The 16,318-nt window shown below is 35.6% G+C and overlaps 1 protein-coding gene across 2 annotated transcripts; it reads right to left on the bottom strand.

Annotated features, from left to right (window-relative positions):
• Nucleotides 1-1,102: 1,102 nt before the first annotated feature.
• Nucleotides 1,103-11,120, bottom strand: BIOF (biotin F). Of its 2 annotated transcripts, XR_015530007.1 has the most exons (12): nt 10,753-11,120; nt 9,712-9,854; nt 9,357-9,464; nt 7,562-7,788; nt 7,085-7,126; nt 6,925-7,012; nt 6,711-6,844; nt 4,534-4,622; nt 3,887-4,037; nt 3,541-3,609; nt 1,917-2,150; nt 1,103-1,327 (listed from the first exon to the last, which is right to left on the bottom strand). XR_015530007.1 is itself a non-coding variant. In XM_087322109.1 (11 exons), exons 1-11 carry the CDS (start codon nt 11,069-11,071, stop codon nt 1,967-1,969), a joined length of 1,554 nt encoding a protein of 517 aa, XP_087178235.1. In that variant the 5' UTR covers nt 11,072-11,120; the 3' UTR covers nt 1,424-1,966. The 2 variants fall into 2 exon arrangements, 1 of the variants encoding a protein (XP_087178235.1); XM_087322109.1 differs by lacking the exon at nt 1,103-1,327 and having other exon boundaries at nt 1,424-2,150.
• Between the last annotated feature and the right edge of the window lie 5,198 nt (nt 11,121-16,318).

Here is a 16,318-nt window from a genome sequence, read left to right as displayed (position 1 = left end):
TTGTTTTTATCTAGCATGAAAGCCAACTAACGTTGTAGTTATTCATCCAATTCTTATTCTAGTTGGAATTTTCTCTTCTAGGCTTTTGAGTTTTTATCGGTGGGGAAACTTAGCATGAAGTGTGAAAATCCACAAGCTAATGTAAATTGATAGGAATATTGTGGATGATATTATGCTTCAAAGCAATGGTATGGTATCAAAAATACCTCAATGGAGAGATTGTTAGCCATTGACAAACCAAGCATGATAGAAATTCTCATCATCCTTTCCAAATAGGTTAAATAAACATCAAATCAAATTTTATTTTTGACTTTATGATGAAATTAGAAAACCCTTCAACATGTGAATGCATGTACAAATCCCATAAGCCTATATAAAACAATTTTGAATGTGAAGTAATTGATCAACTATTCACTTCTCGTTTGAGAAAAAAAATCTCCCTAGACTCCCCTCAACAATCAACTCCAATTTAATACTTGTTGTAAAGACCCATCTTTTGTCCAAGTTGCTACCAACTACATATTATGTTCATTCCTAATTGACTATTCTTTGTTCTCACTCATATTGCTTGCCTCTTTTGTCAAAATTCCTAATTGATTATCTCACATGATTGCCCTCATACTATTTTCTCTCCTCAATTGTGGCAAATTCTCACAAATGCAATAAGTTTAGAGGACAACTTTAATTTCATTCCTGATTTTCTCTTGTCTTTCAAAAGCTATTGCATATGGCCTATATTACAAGTTATCATCATTTTGATAATACGGATGGCATCTAGGATAACTTATGCTATTTCCATGTTGGTCTTTCTCAACTCCACAAAATGTACCGAAATCAATGCATTTGTTTTATTGCATAGCACAATCAATAATAAACCCATGAATTTGTCTTGCCAAGCATTACTAAAAAAAAGTAGTTCATGCATGAAGTGTTGTTTTGTTGTTCAGCATATCCATGTACAAAGCTCTCATTTTCATCCTGCTACATTTATCTAATTAGTGATGTTCGGTCTACATAGTTGACAACTTGTGCTTTGATTGCATTATAGATTATGGATCCATTTTTGTAACAACTCCATTTTATTTTCAATTATAGATCAAAGTCCACCAAAACATATGCATTTGCATAGTCCACCAAAACAATGGCAATGGCTGATATCAAATGCAACTACCAAGGATAGTTGTAAAATAGGCAGATTTACATAGCTAATATCCTCAATGGCCTATATTACAGCTATCAAAGACTCATCACAAAGCTTTATTAGACCAATTTTTTTTAGTTTAATCAACTAAAATCCACAACCCCTTTTCCTGACAAATTGGGATACCTGCCATAATGAACAAAATTCATTGGAGAGGTGAAGAAGACATCACAAAATATACAAGTATATTAATGAAAAGTAGTTTGAAACTGTCATATAATCTCCAAACGATGTCTTTGATAGATGATAAATATATTCTCCCAACTAGAAATCTTCTTAGTCCTTGTATAACTACCTTGCATTATATATGTGCAGTAAAGGAGAAAGATAAAGTGGTACCATGTCAACTTAATCTCGGTAGTGCAAGTTTCCCACATTGACGATCAATATGAATACGAAGAATGTAGAATATAATGAATCTAATGAAAACAATCATCAGAATGTAACCATCAAAATGTAGAAGAAAAAGAAAATAGTAACTTTATTACATATTTTTCATGGAATATTTCGTAAACATTCATAGCATCACATCATAGTAAAAACAAAAAAAAAAAATGATATACTTTATTTGCTAGACTGAACTCGGCTAGATGATTGATGCATGATGAAACATAGAAGAAGAAAATAGCAACTTTACTACATATTTGTCATGGAATATTTTGCAAAACCTTCGTAGCATCACGTCATAGTAAAACTAAATAAAAATGTGATATACCTTGCTAGCCTGAACTATGCTTGATGGTCGATCCATAATGTGCCAAAAGTTTATAGCTTGGCTCTTGTAACTTTAATGGTTGTTGAATAACTATCAAGCACCGCACCATTTTTCTCAAACGTTAACATGCCTAATAATGGAAGAGATTTTCTTTTGTTTATCCATGGAGCAAGGGCTACTGCAAGAGCATTAACATCAGATGATGTATGAGCTGCAGTGAGGGTGATACGAAGTCTGTATACAAAAAAACCAACCACGATAAATTAATTAATCAAAACTTCCAGTTCTAAAATCTGACCACATGCATGAAATGGAATTTGCGTTCAATCATGACATTACATCATTCAAATATGGAACCCTCAAAACCTCTCCAGTTACTCTTAATTATTTATGCATAATGAATACAATATAATATAGCTTTCACAACCTTGGACATACTCTCTGGATTTCATTTTTGCAACCTTCATAAACTTTCAAGAATAGAAAAGTAACCTGGAAGAACACTCTTCCTATTTTTGCACCTGGAATTTCACACATTGTTTGTGCTTTAATTTGCAACCTGACTATGGAATAAATGAATTCAACATCTCTGCATGCAACAGGAATCTGATTCTGATGAGTGGAGCAACTGAATCAAATCTGGTTTATGGCAAACCCAGAAACAAAACTTCGGTTTGTTTCTCTTTGAATTCAAATGACAAAACTATGACCATTGATTTGACTAACCCTCTTGAATCGTAAGGGCTGATTTGATATGGAGGGATCAAAAAAGAGGTAGGCCACAGCTTGAAAATTCACCAAATTATGTCCTTTATTTTTTGAAACTTGAAGTCTTTTTGTATGAAGTAATTTTTTGCAAAAACAAATCGTGCAAAAATGTACTGCAGAGGTTCTGCCCAAGCAGGATATTCAATTAGAGAGAGCAATAAAAATAAAAATTGCATGAAACGTTTACCAAAAGATAGATAGACAGATTTTTAACGTCCACAGAAGACCGATTGTGATCTATGAGACAGGGCCTAGTCCATTGGTTTATCCAATAAATAAACTATTGGTGAATCTCTCTGTATACGAACTACGAATAGACGAGATTATGTAGCTGAATATTACATGACACATCAGCAGCAATATATGCAGCTGATGCATCCTGACCCCATCCAAACAGCCTGACAGATTTCAGATTTGTTCCTGCAGGATGTAGAACCTGATCAGTTTGATCAAGCAGCACAACCTAATTTTTAACTGTCTGACAGCAATTGTGAGAAAAGCTGTTAATAGCAGCAGGGGAACAATTGTTAGAACAAAATAGACAGAGCCGAGTTGTGAGAAGGCTGTTAGACAGCAGTAGCAAAAATGGTTGCAAAGACTGAAAACTGATCTAGAAATCTAAGAAAAAGTTCTGCTACGTCCCTGTCTGTCTGATATATGGACGGATAATTCAGCCACTATGGATTTCAATATGTTTTTCAAATTCTATAAATATGAGTACTTACCAAAAATAGAATTGACTTATAGAGGAATATTTATATAATTGCTCGAGATGGGTTTGAAAAGAAGAACCTCAAGGGTGTTTAGGAGTTTTTCCCTTAAATTTATATGTTACTTGAAAAGAAAGGATTCTTACCTAGATGAGTTTTCAGGCACAGTTGGGGGTCTGATTGCAATTACATGGAACCCAGCCAACATCAAAGACCTGCAATTATTAAACACCATGACGTAGATATCTAACAACCTAAATTGGCATTAAACCTTATTCAGAAATGTTTTTCCAAAAGGAACATTGATAAGCCAATGAAAGTGATCTCATGCACCCCTCAATACATACACCCTAATATTACCTTCATAAATAGGGTGACGTGTTAAAATAACTATGAAGAATACATGAGTTTATGCCTTTTTCATGTGTACTCTCACAACCCACACTTTAAAACTCTTAATACACTCTAAATGTCTTTTGAAAGCGAGAAAACCTGCTGGCTTCCAAAGCATCCTCCTCTGATCCAATAATGATGGGAGCAATAGGACTATGGAAGTGAAATCCAGTTGCATTTGCAAGTTGATCGACTCTTTCCCAAACCGCTCTTTGTCTCCATCGTTCCTCTCGAGCAACAAGAATGGCAGCTACATAGCATAAAACCCAGTTTTATATTGACCATGATGATGTCTTAATACAAGGAAATTTGATAGCAAAGAGCTAAGGTTTGGTAAACCCTCCTATACATGGTGTGCTAAGGCCATATGAGAAGGATGGCTATTCAGCATCTTTAGAAGGAAAATTAGTATACAATTGTAACTAGATCAAAGGCTTGCAATCAATACAGTATATGGATTCTTTTTTTTCTACCAACGAGTCAAGCAAAGGTCTGATAGGTTCTTCTGGCCTATATAAACATAGTGAGTTGCTATGTAATTGTTCTTTCTTCTTCTTCTTCTTCTTCTTCTTCTGCTTTATAAACATTTGTAAACAGTTGGAATCTTAAAAAACACATCAATTATAAAAAATTGTAGAAAATTGTTTAGTCTGATAGGCAATAATAGTGCAACGGTCTTTCTCATCATCTCATTTTTTAATAAGATGAAGCCAAGGTTTACACAAAATGAATATTCTGGTACATACCATTTGCAGCAGCCACAACTGGAACAGGAAGAGCAGTTGAGAAAACAAATGAACGTCCCCTTGAAAGTATCAATTGTTTCCATTTGCGGCTGCACTATGCACAACTAAGTTATTGAAACAATTCTAGCTTCAAGTAGAAACGTCACTGACTTGGATGCCATGCAGCATTATAATAAAATGTTGAAGAAATTACTAAAATAATTCTGGCTTCAAGCAGAGAGTACAACTGAGGCAGATAGCAATTACAGAAAATTTTAATTCAAGCAAAACACATCACTACTATAGAAAAATTTGATTCAAGATAACAGACAAATCATAATACTGATTATCATTGCTAGTACCCACAAGTCTTTCATGAATCACTAAATATAGTGACACACCAAAGTACTTGCATGAAAGATGGTAAAGGATTACTCAACATTTAAATCAGCAGATGCTAAAACCTTGGCAACCGCTTCTTTTACAGTAGTTTCAACATCATGTTACTGGCATTAATAAGAATCCATTGTGGCCAAGCAGCACTAGAGCTTTGAATGTAGCATCTGTTATTATCTACGTTCAGTGTCGAGTCAATTGGGACATGGGTATTGCTCTTCAAAGAATTTTCAGTTTTCTCAAGCCTTAGCTCACTTCTTGTATGAGTAATATTCTACCTTTCAAACAGCCTAAAAAGCTAGTAATAAGTATGCATTGAAAAGTAAGAATGGTCAATTACAAATAGGGATCACAATAGAGCACTGGAGCAATTGAGACTCCACAGAAAAGCATATGGAATGTGTGGCCAACCAGAACCAATTTGAGGATGTAGGCAAATTTATTACACATACTATTAGATGGACAGCATAGCTAAACAAACTAAAAAATAAAAACACCATAATCACTACTAGCATAAAGCAAAACCAGCATAAGGTCAAGTTAGAAAGGTGGTAAGTGCACCTCCATGACAGACCAAATACAACGTATTGCAAGAGACAAGTAATGTACAGGTTATAACTTACGAATCCAAGTTCAGAACAAGTGTTAAACGGAGGATTTGTCAAACAAGGTAGAAGTATACTTCCATGTATAGATTCTCTACAACCATATCCTAAAATTTGAGACCCATCAAATAAAATAATGGTTCCCAAGCTGTAAGGTTTCAATTTTACATCAAATAGATATATGTAAAGACGTAAGTGAACACATGTTAAATTAACTCACTCTTATATTGAGTCTCAACAAGTAACCCTAACGGCATTATCATCTTTCTCTTCTGTATATATGAGATATTATTGAACCTTACCCTCCCATTTTGTATGCTCTCAAACTCTCTTCAACCAGTGCTCTCTCTGACTTCATCTCTATTTCAATGGTTGGTATCAGGTAAGCAAAATCTTCATGCTGTGAACCATTATTTTATTTGATGGGTCTCAAATTTTAGGATATTTGATGGTTTCTATAGAAGAATATGATCGTGCCTGAAACTTCTTCCTCGTGTTTGTCTACATCAAACTAAGTAATTGGCACTGAGTGAGTTTTTGGCTGACATCTGAAAGCATTGGAAAGAATTGCAGATGCTGTCATCTGTGCCAACGCAGGACAAAATAAAAAGGTTGCAGATCTATCTATAGAGCCATTGCCACGTCCGAAATTTTAAGCTTTCAACAAAGATCTGGGATTACTTCCTTTACTGGGTCCATAAATCTGTTATACTTCAACATATATTGCGTGAAATTAGTATTCACCATATTATTCCCATGTGTGGCTACCAGGAAACATTTCCCCTCACAAGCGTGTACACATGCATGTAACCTGAAGCACATTATTATCTTTCCTCTTGATATCTAATCATATCTTAAGTTTTATGACTAAAGATTTCTCTTCATTCTTCTCTAAGCATGAATGAAACCTGAAAAAAATATGTTTACTTCAACTAAAGCATTTGCACTGACAAATACCATATACTTGCAAAACAAAGTAAATCTAGAAAAAGACAGGAAATTTAGATGAAGCCAATCAAGGACTAGATCAAACTATGTTAAACTTTGGTTTTTGGTCTAAGATAGACTCCCATGTTACAGAGAGATTGCATGTTGCAACTCTCCAATGCTTTGCGCTTAGTTTTTGGTTTGAACATGGTTCTATCATATGCAATTAACCATATCTTATTTTATAAACAATAAAAGCCCAGAACACACCTGCATGCAACAAAACCCCCTTGGCATCCTATAGCTTTACTTAAGGTTCCAACTACTATATCGACTTCCCCTTCCACGTTCAATGCTTCTGCCACTCCCCCTCCAGTTGGACCACACAACAAAGTTCCATGTGCCTAGATAAAACAAAACATGCAGACTTAAGAGAGACACAAATAGGTACTCCAAAACACTTATCGAATATCTAAATACTTACATCATCAATAACAAGCAAAAACTTATATTTCTTCCGAAGTGCAACAAGTTCAATTAACGGGGCAAAGTCACCATCCATGCTGAATAAACTGCAAAAAAAGTGGTCACTATGAATCATCATGGGTATACCATATAACTTTCAATTCCAAATATATCCTTACCTGTCAGTTACAACCACTTTTCTCTTATGCTTACAGGCAGCTCTGACAAAAGCAAGGGCACAATGTTATCAGAATCCAGACACAACAGAAAGAAGTATTGCAGTGTCTCGCTCCAAATATATTTGAGATTTTGTGCCAGGGATGCATTTGTATCTTAGTTTGATAATTATTTGTAAAACTAAAACCAGTTAGAATATTAATTTGGTATATTTATCAGAGTGACAACAAATTAGAACTAAGGAGAGGATTTTCAATTATTCCAGAACAAATTTTTGGATTTGAAAGAAAATAGTTATTTGTAATCATCAAACAGAAATTTGAGGACTATTTAGAACTTAAGATGAGCTGAATTATACTGCAATGTTTGTGATACCAAGCTAAGAAATTGGAATTTTAAATTAGTCCAGAAAAAAAATATATATATATATATATTATTTTAATCATTACGGAGATTTTGAGGACTAATCTGCAACTTACAGGAGCTGATTTAAATGTTCTACATTGCAATGCTTGTAAACCTTCAAATCTGTTTTGCATTGTCTCTGTGACAAACGAATTCCATCAATTATTGAAGCATGATTTAGTGCATCTGAAAATATCGTGACATTATCCTTGCTTCTGTCAGCAGACTGTGGAAGTTGTGTGGCGATCGCTGTCATTACTGCTACATTTGCGGCAAACCCAGTTGGACATAGCAAACATTCCTGATTTATCAAGCTCTCAATGAGGGGCATAAAATTGAAATAAAAGAAAATTGTTTATAGAAAAAATATAAATAGAAAATCAATTTCCCAGACAAGAAGAGACTCAAAAGAAAAAGAATTAAATTTTAGCATTCAACTCAGTTAAATCTATTTGAGATAGATGTAAAACACAAATTCAATATTGGAGCCATATGAACCTACAGTAATAATATGCATATCCTATCAAAATTATAGAGCCAATGTTCATGCTAGATTCTTCCAAATCAGAATTCAAACTTATAGAAAGAAAGAAAGAAAGAAAGATATATTAACGTCTTTTAAGAGGCCAAAATGGCCTATAAGACTGAATAAGAGATTACATCTTAAATGTTTTCTCGTCTTTGAGAACAAATCAAAATAAAGTGAATATTACACCGTAAATATAAAAGTAAATAAGATGAAAAGAAAAGAGACGAGAGAATCTGGTTTTTGGCACATGCGAGATTCTCAAGTTAGGTATATTGTAGCTTTTGTCTCCGAAAGATCTCTATCATTGAGAAACCTTTTCACAATAGCGTGACAGAGAGATGAATATGCTGGAGATTGTCATTTCAAGCCATTTAAGCACTCTATGAGAGAGTTTGGAGCGGTTATTTCCTGACCTTAGAGGTGTAATTTCAAAGAATGCACTTTTTGGAAGAGTGATGGATTGTATTTATTGCCCAGTTTGTGCTTCCTTCATGAAAGCCTTATTGTCAACACTACTTTGATGTCGTGACAGCCTTTTAAACTTAAAAATGGACTACCTTCGGTCTATAGAATGATTTCACATTTACTGGATAAGGATAGTGGCAGGGCTTCACGAATTTGGTGGGTGCAGATATCAGAAGTTTTCACGAAAAATGTTATTTCCAATCATAGAATGGAGAACACTGAAATGTGTAAATATTTTCCCATTGGCGATAATATTGAACGCAAGACATCATTTTTCCTTTGACTTAGTCAAAAATACACTGAGGCCAGGTTTTCGATTAACATTGTGGAACAAATTAGCGATCACACTCAAACTCAAATTTTCCATTATTTACTGTTGTTCATGGAAGGATGCTATATGAGTCTTGGTCCTTCACTCATTTCTTTCATATCAGAGATTTGGATTTTGTGTACGGTCAAAAAATTTGCCCCTCCATTTTCTAGAAGCAACAATAGCAAAGTAAATCACCAGAATCAGTTGTCTCCCGAAGTCATTCACAAACAAGTCTTCATCGTTGCATCTATATAGTATACAGAAAAAATATGCGCAAACATGAAATTCCTGGATTGGTGAGAAGTTTCTCAACTACACTGCCACATTCACCAAAAGAAGCAAAACTTAATTCACAATCCTAACAATGCCATCAGGTTATATGTTCTTACAGACATAAGAAAAGATTTCTTAACCATCAAGAAAGCACATGGATATATTACATCACGATTCATGCATACCTCCATTAAACTGTAAGATTATAAATATAAAATACACAAGAAGAAATGTGTCATCAACAAGCAAGAAAGAACATGGATTTATTATATCATGATTCCATCCATACCTCAGTTTTCTTCAGATCAGCAAGAGCTGACTCTAGCTTCCGGTGAAAGTAAGTATATCCACAGATCAAAGCAGAACCTCTTGGGCCCATTCCAAACTCCATAGCTGCCTACAGAAACTTTATATAAATTGTATATTTCAACTGGTCTTTTATGAACCTAAAGAATGAAAAACAAAACTCTACCATACGGAAACAGTATTCAAGTGGTGATTATACACAAAATTTATGATGCTAAAGAGTGGGAAATAGTTCATTTCCGAACTCCATAGAGACCTATATAAAATTTATGCATTTTTTATTGCAAAAGTTCAAATTTGTTATCAGATCAAAGAGGAAAAATAGTATTTTAACTCACTTTAGATGCTGCTCTTCTCACTGATGGATGGGAAGAAAGACCAAGGTAATCATTTCCCGAGAAAAGAATCAATTTGTGGTTAAGTTCTGCGTTCAATCCAGAGGCATACTCCAGTGCAAGCTCTGAAGTGCAAAATTCGTCACCTACATACACAAACAAGAAACTTCATGATCGAAGAAAAGAATGCACCTAGATTTTGTACTGAAAAAGAGTTTCAACTTGAAATTTACATCCAATGTGCATAATTCATTCATTTGCGGAATGAAATGCACATTCATGGTCCACAAGGAAAGCCATGCTAAAATAACAGGATATAACTACATTGCAAACAGAGGAAGGAATTTGATTGAGAAATTTTACAGCCAAATTTCAATGAAGAGTGAAATGTGCATTCAAGAAAGAAGAAATTCATAGTAAAAAAAAACAATGTACATGCACAGGAAGGAATTTCAGGACGAAAATTTACATCCTAGGTCTAGAATTCATCACCTTGAAGAATGAGATGGGAATACATGTTAAGCTAAAAAATCCTCCATGGCTTCAAAATAATTCTGAAAATATAGTTACATTGAATGAAGAAGAAGAAGAAGAAATTTTCAATCAGTGTTCTTACTAAAGAAACAAGACATTCTTGATAGATTGCAGATAAAAGAATAATTTGAGCATGAATTTGCATCTTATGTGAAAAATATATCCTCATTGAATGAATGAGACAACGTAGCTCTAAGCTATATACACGCAGACGAATAAGAGAAAACAACATGAAAGTTGTGTGCATTACCAAGACTTAGAACATCATCAAAATCATAGCTTCAGTTTGGAAATGCAAACTTAGACTGATATGCAGAAGAAAAGGAAAAAGAAAACTTCAACATAAAAAAATTACACATTGAATTGGTCCAATAAATATACATCAAGATTGAATGCATAAAAAAATAATTCCAACAAATGGATTTTATACGTCATCAATATACATAGAATAGAGAAAGAAATAGTAGGAGAATAAGCAGAAATGTTTGGATATGAAATTTTACGCATTACCAAGACCAGGAATATCATCAATCCATAGCTTCAGCGTAGGTCTTGAAATCTCTATTTCAACCCCAGACCGGTCCCAAGCTCCAGGACCATGAAACGTCTGCAGTTTTTTGTCGGTGGTGTCAGAATAAGAAGAGTATGATGATAACGAAGATGACGACGACGATGGAGGAGGAGAATGGAGAGAAGGTTGAGAGGGGAAGATAGGGCGAAGAGAGCGAAGAAGCTTTGCATCTGTGAGAGAAATGAGGGCCTGATCAAGCCACAGCTCCCATGGAGACGGGGAAGATGACGATGACGATGACGATGATGAGGAAGCCATGGTTACGGATACGGCTTTCTTCGTCTTTCTCCTCCTGCATGAAACACTGGCTCCTTCTCTCTCTCTCTCTGTCTCTGTCTCTCTCTCTCTCTCTCACCAATTTATTGTCCGCGAGGACAACCTGTGAGATATCTTTTTGTTTTATTTCCCCAAATACCCTCGGGTTTTGTGATGTGTCCGGAAACCTTCATTTCGGGTCGTTATTTCCCCAAATACCCTCGGCTTTTGTGTTGTGTCCGGAAACGTTCATTTCGGTTCGTTATTTCCCCCAAATACCCTCGGGCTTCGTGTTGTGTCTGGAAACGTGAACCTTCTTGCCTCACCCACCCAACCAAGAAGAAGGGACGGCAACCACCGCATACATCTCTTCATCTTGCCCTTCATAAGAACAGGAGGAACCTCATCGCATTTTGTCTACGGTCGCCAACTCTCTTCTCTACCCTATCATTCATCGACACGTGAATCAAGACATGTATCGATTCTTGCCCTTGCATATATGTCATGATCGCATTCACAACCCATTTGTGGGAACCAAATGAATTAGCTAAGCTAATGAATGTATGTGTGAATGAGGACATGCACACATAGTTGTAATTCGTGGTATTGGGATGGGATGAAAGAGGATGTACTCAAGGACAAACGAGGTAGCATTAAAAGAACCCACGATGGAAGAATCTCTAGTTTGATTTATGGGGATCTATAAAGAATTGATTGTGATTTTGTGTAATGGAAAAAATGTGTGTGTGTAAGAGAGAGAGAGAGAGAGAGAGAGAGAGAGAGTTAGTTGGTAAGGTTGTCCAATGGAGACTAGGAGGTCATGGGTTCAACCCCTATATTCCAATACAGTGGCATGTAGTGAAATAAGAGATATGTATGTGTTGGGTTTCAGACCCAAGACGTGGTGCTTGTAGTGTAACAACTTACTGGTAACTCTCACTACAACCACTTCATTGGGTAAGCTAATTATGATATATATATAGAGAGAGAGAGAGAGAAAGAAACACAAGGTATACAGAAAGCAACAAAGAGGAGCCTACAACCACCTCACTGAGTAAGCTAATTACGATAGAGAGAAACACAAGGTATACAAAAAGCAATGAAGAGGAGTCTCTCACTACAACCACCTTTTGGGAAGGAGGTGGAGCCTTAACTACCCAATAACTATGTGTGATAAGACTTGACTTCTATAACACATTAGTTATGATACAAAGTGGTGGGATGTTCACACACTTAGATATTCCTAAGGTGTGTTCCCACACGAGGGAAGTTGAGTTTGATTCTCTACAGGATCATGTACTAAGAGGTATCCCAGTGATAGATGACAAAATACCATTTGAATATAACACTATTTAAGCCTCCTAGGAACGTCCAATGTAGGTTAGATGTATCAAGAATTATCAATTAATAGAATAACATTGTTGTTCATGCATTGTGTATTTGTGCACAGGCGCGAGCGAGGCAGTGAAGATGATGAGGGGGTTGCCCTTGTTGGTGGTGGCTTCAAAATGTTGTCATGTTTTCTTATGGGATAAGTTTTCTATTTACACTAATTGAGGAGGATGTTAACACTAAATCCATGCATGGCCAAATGCTAAAGCCATTGGGGTGGTTATGTTACAACTTTAGGCTTTGTCAAATTGGCAATTGTTGTCACCCTTTTAGTTGTTGGATATTTGCTCTAAGAGCATAAACTTTATCCTCCCAACGTGCAAGGTGGTGATTGACTACTTTAGGTCATGGGTTCAATAGTAAAATCCGAGCATGAGAAATAAATCATTATTCAACGGTCTCGATGCAATACTACGAAAAGTACATTGGTTAAAAGGGAACTTGATTTGAGATTTATCACAACTAAGCTCTACAATCACCCTACTATTTTGAGAAGTTACCTTTTATGATGCTTTGTCATATACTACCTTTGAGGGTTTAGTAGACCATTTGATCCACGTTACTCCCGCCTTACTATCATAGGGGCCACGAGGGTTTTATGTATTGTTGTTTTGTTTTGACATACACAATGTTTTCGCAAAGATAGAGAGGATGAGAGTGTGGATGTGAGGAGCAATTTAATGTGTGTGTATGCGGACTTGTAAGTTGTGGCACTACATTCGACAAAATTGATCAATGTTTGATTCCATCAAATAGTTGGTTGTCATTTTTCTTCTAGATTTTGAAATTGAACTCAAAAGTAGTGCAACTTGAATCTTACATACAAAATATAGCACATGCCTACATTTGATAAAGTTATGTTAGTATGAAATGATCGCATGTAATATTGAGCTTGAACTTTGGGTAATTTCAAATTATCCTTGACATTACTCTCAACGCAGTATCAAGGTATTGTTGTCCTTAGTATTTTCCATGCTCAAGTACATGGGAGGGGATTCCTATGAAAGTAAGACTTATGAGTAATTTTATTGTAGGCCTCAGTTTATGGACTTTATCAATTATCTTCGTTCAAGGTGGAATCATGTAATCGATATATGGGCCCAAATTTTGAAGAGTTTGCATGATCAATTTATTATATAAGGGATTTTTCAATACCATTACCATGCAACAAGTGCCCTTTTTGCTTCTCGACATTCTCCGGTTCAACCTCTCAATTTTCTCCAACACTAACAACCAACCACCCTATTAGTATGTTTTTTTACTATGATGACCCGTGCTCTTCCCTTTCCTCATTGTCCATGTAGACTTGTTTTGATTCCTTACAACTCGGCCATAGTTAAAGATTTGTGAAGTGGTGATCCAAGAGTGAGGAGTCTTTTAGGTTTTTTCTTTTTGTGTGTGTGTGTGTTGGGGGGGGGGGGGGGGGGTAAGTACTCTTGGAACCTTTCCATTGGCATCGGCAATTGGTATACATGTTTGAGATATAATGTGTAAAGAGAGAGGGTAGTGACAAGCGTAGAAAATGTTCATGTCTCTAGTGTGAAATGGGACAAATACAAAAAGCAATTCATTACAAAGGATGTATAAAAGTAAATATCTTGGCTATGCTCAACTTCTTCACTTTTCATTCTATGGACTAAAGGTCTTCTACCACTCTCTTCGTCTTATCATAAGGTCATTGCTATGTTTGTTAGTCTAAGCCTTGCATGAATATTATAGGATTGCATTGCTAACTATTGACTAGTTGAAGCATATTTATTCCCTTATGCATATTCTATTTTCTCTTCATGGTTTATGTATGTCAATCAAGTCCTTAGGTTACGTGACATTCTTAGTCAAGTTTAACTCATTGAGAGCGAGTTGAAGTTCGACTCGAGTAATTAACATCGTTTTTTCAAAACAAAATATCCTTCCATTAGTTTAAAAAAAAGGTACATTAGCTACAACACTATGCTTCCCGTAGAGATTGTGCAACTATTGAAGCCAATCTATGCCGCAATTCTTCCATCCATCACAAAATCTAATTTCATTTTAGTATGTAAAACCAAATCTCCCTTGTTGCCACATGCTTTCAACATAGCAGAAGATGTTATCATATTAGGTAAGAGGAAACCTTGCACAAGCATTGAGGATAAAATTGTATAGCATCCTCATTCTTATCATGCTCAATATAGCCCAATAACATGGCATTCCCTTGTACCACATCTCCAATAAGCAATAATTCATTAAAAAGCTCGTGAGCCTCAATTATTGTTCAGCAAATGCCAACATTAACAACATTGTACCACATCCGGCAACATTTGACGCTCAAGTTACGTTTGCTTTAAAGAATCTAGTGCTTTTTCAGCATGACCCTTTGCAGCATATCCCGATATCAAAGCATTCCAAGAGACCACAGCTCGAACTGAAATATCATTGACTATTTTTTGTGTTTTTTCAAGCTTGCCACATATAGCATACATGTCCGCCAAAGCATTCCCAAGCTCAATATTGTCTTCTAACAACCTCTTACTCATGATTTCATTGCGACTTTCTATCATTGTTGTAAAATACTTGGCATAAAATACGTATTCTAAGTATTCTAACTTCTTTTTTTAAAGACTTAGAATACGTATTTTATAGATAAAGTACGTTAAATACTTAGAATACGTTTAGAAGACTTAGAATATGTGTAGAATACTTGTAAAATACGTTAAATACTTCTTAAAATTTAAAGTTTTTTTTTTTCAAAAAAAAGAAATATATTTTTTGAAATGATAAATACTTGTTAAATACGTAGAATACGTCAAATTTTTAGAATATGTAGAATATGTCAATTTTTTAGAATACGTGTAGAATACTTCAGAGTATTCTAAAACGTACTCTAAACATAAAATACGCGTTTTTTAACAACTATGCTTTCTATGCCTATCAACCACTCATACACTGCCACATGCCTTTAGCAAACTTACAAAGGTGATTACATCCAGAGAAAGACCATCATTTTCCATTTGTTCAAAAAGATTTAATGTTGTTGTCATGGACACACCAACTACAGACTATGGATGACAATGCTACGATCGATAAGGCTATGAACATGGAACTAGAATTGATGAGGCTAGGAACTCCAAAAGTTGTGTGTGATGAGACTATGAACTTAGGAAGCTATCGAGAGCATGAAGGCGAAGACGAAGAAGGAGACAAGATCGAATGAAACGAGAATATTAGATTGATGTGTCAATGACTGGTGTTGAATCCCCTGAAAGGGACCAAGGAGGTTACACGTATTTATACATGTTCTGAGATTGAATATCTCTAGAATATGTTGTACAATATTTCTAGAATATACTAACGACTAGAATATTCTGATTCTGAAATGTACTATATGCTAGACTAGAATATTAAACCATTATATGCAAGTTGGTGTGTCTGTGACAGTTTGAATCCCTTCCAATTGGAAGCATCACCCCTCTTCGTTATCGCCTTTGCTTCTAGAGTTACCATCATCACCGTCCTTGCTTCTAGAGTTACTATCATCACCGTCCTTGCTTCTAGAGTTACTATCATCAACATCCTAGTCTTCGACATCATCTTTTTCAGCACTTCTTCGCCCAACCTTCATCGTAATCAACACTACTTGTTATCATTTATAGGTATCATTTTGCATCATGATTTTGGTGAGAATTGCTTTCGATCGCTCACCTTCCCGGTTCATATGAGGGTCACACCCACCCACTTTCCTGGTGGGGATCAAATTATTGGTCGCTTGCACTCCACTTTCCTTTGGCGAGGATCGCTTTTGGTTGCTCACCTTCTCAGTTCCAGTGGGGGTTACAACTGCTCACTTTCCTGGTGGGGATCGAATCATTACTCACTTGC

Source organism: Azolla caroliniana, unplaced genomic scaffold (assembly GCF_043228905.1).
Source record: "Azolla caroliniana isolate FFs.n. ecotype wild unplaced genomic scaffold, voAzoCaro1.0.p SCAF_1, whole genome shotgun sequence".
Classification (NCBI taxonomy): domain Eukaryota; kingdom Viridiplantae; phylum Streptophyta; class Polypodiopsida; order Salviniales; family Salviniaceae; genus Azolla; species Azolla caroliniana.
The sequence above is the reverse complement of the archived record's forward strand: the minus strand, read 5'-3'. Positions and strand labels throughout refer to the sequence as shown.

What these genes read in the sequence shown, in the direction of transcription:
- BIOF (XM_087322109.1), bottom strand. Translation starts at nt 11,071, where the DNA reads ATGGCTTCCTCATCATCGTCATCGTCATCGTCATCTTCCCCGTCTCCA. An exon ending in TGAGAAGAGCAGCATCTAAA is followed by an intron (nt 9,465 to 9,711) that starts GTGAGTTAAAAT and finishes AAGTTTCTGTAG; the next exon opens with GCAGCTATGGAGTTTGGAAT. An exon ending in AAAGTGGTTGTAACTGACAG is followed by an intron (nt 7,013 to 7,084) that starts GTAAGGATATAT and finishes CTTTTTTTGCAG; the next exon opens with TTTATTCAGCATGGATGGTG.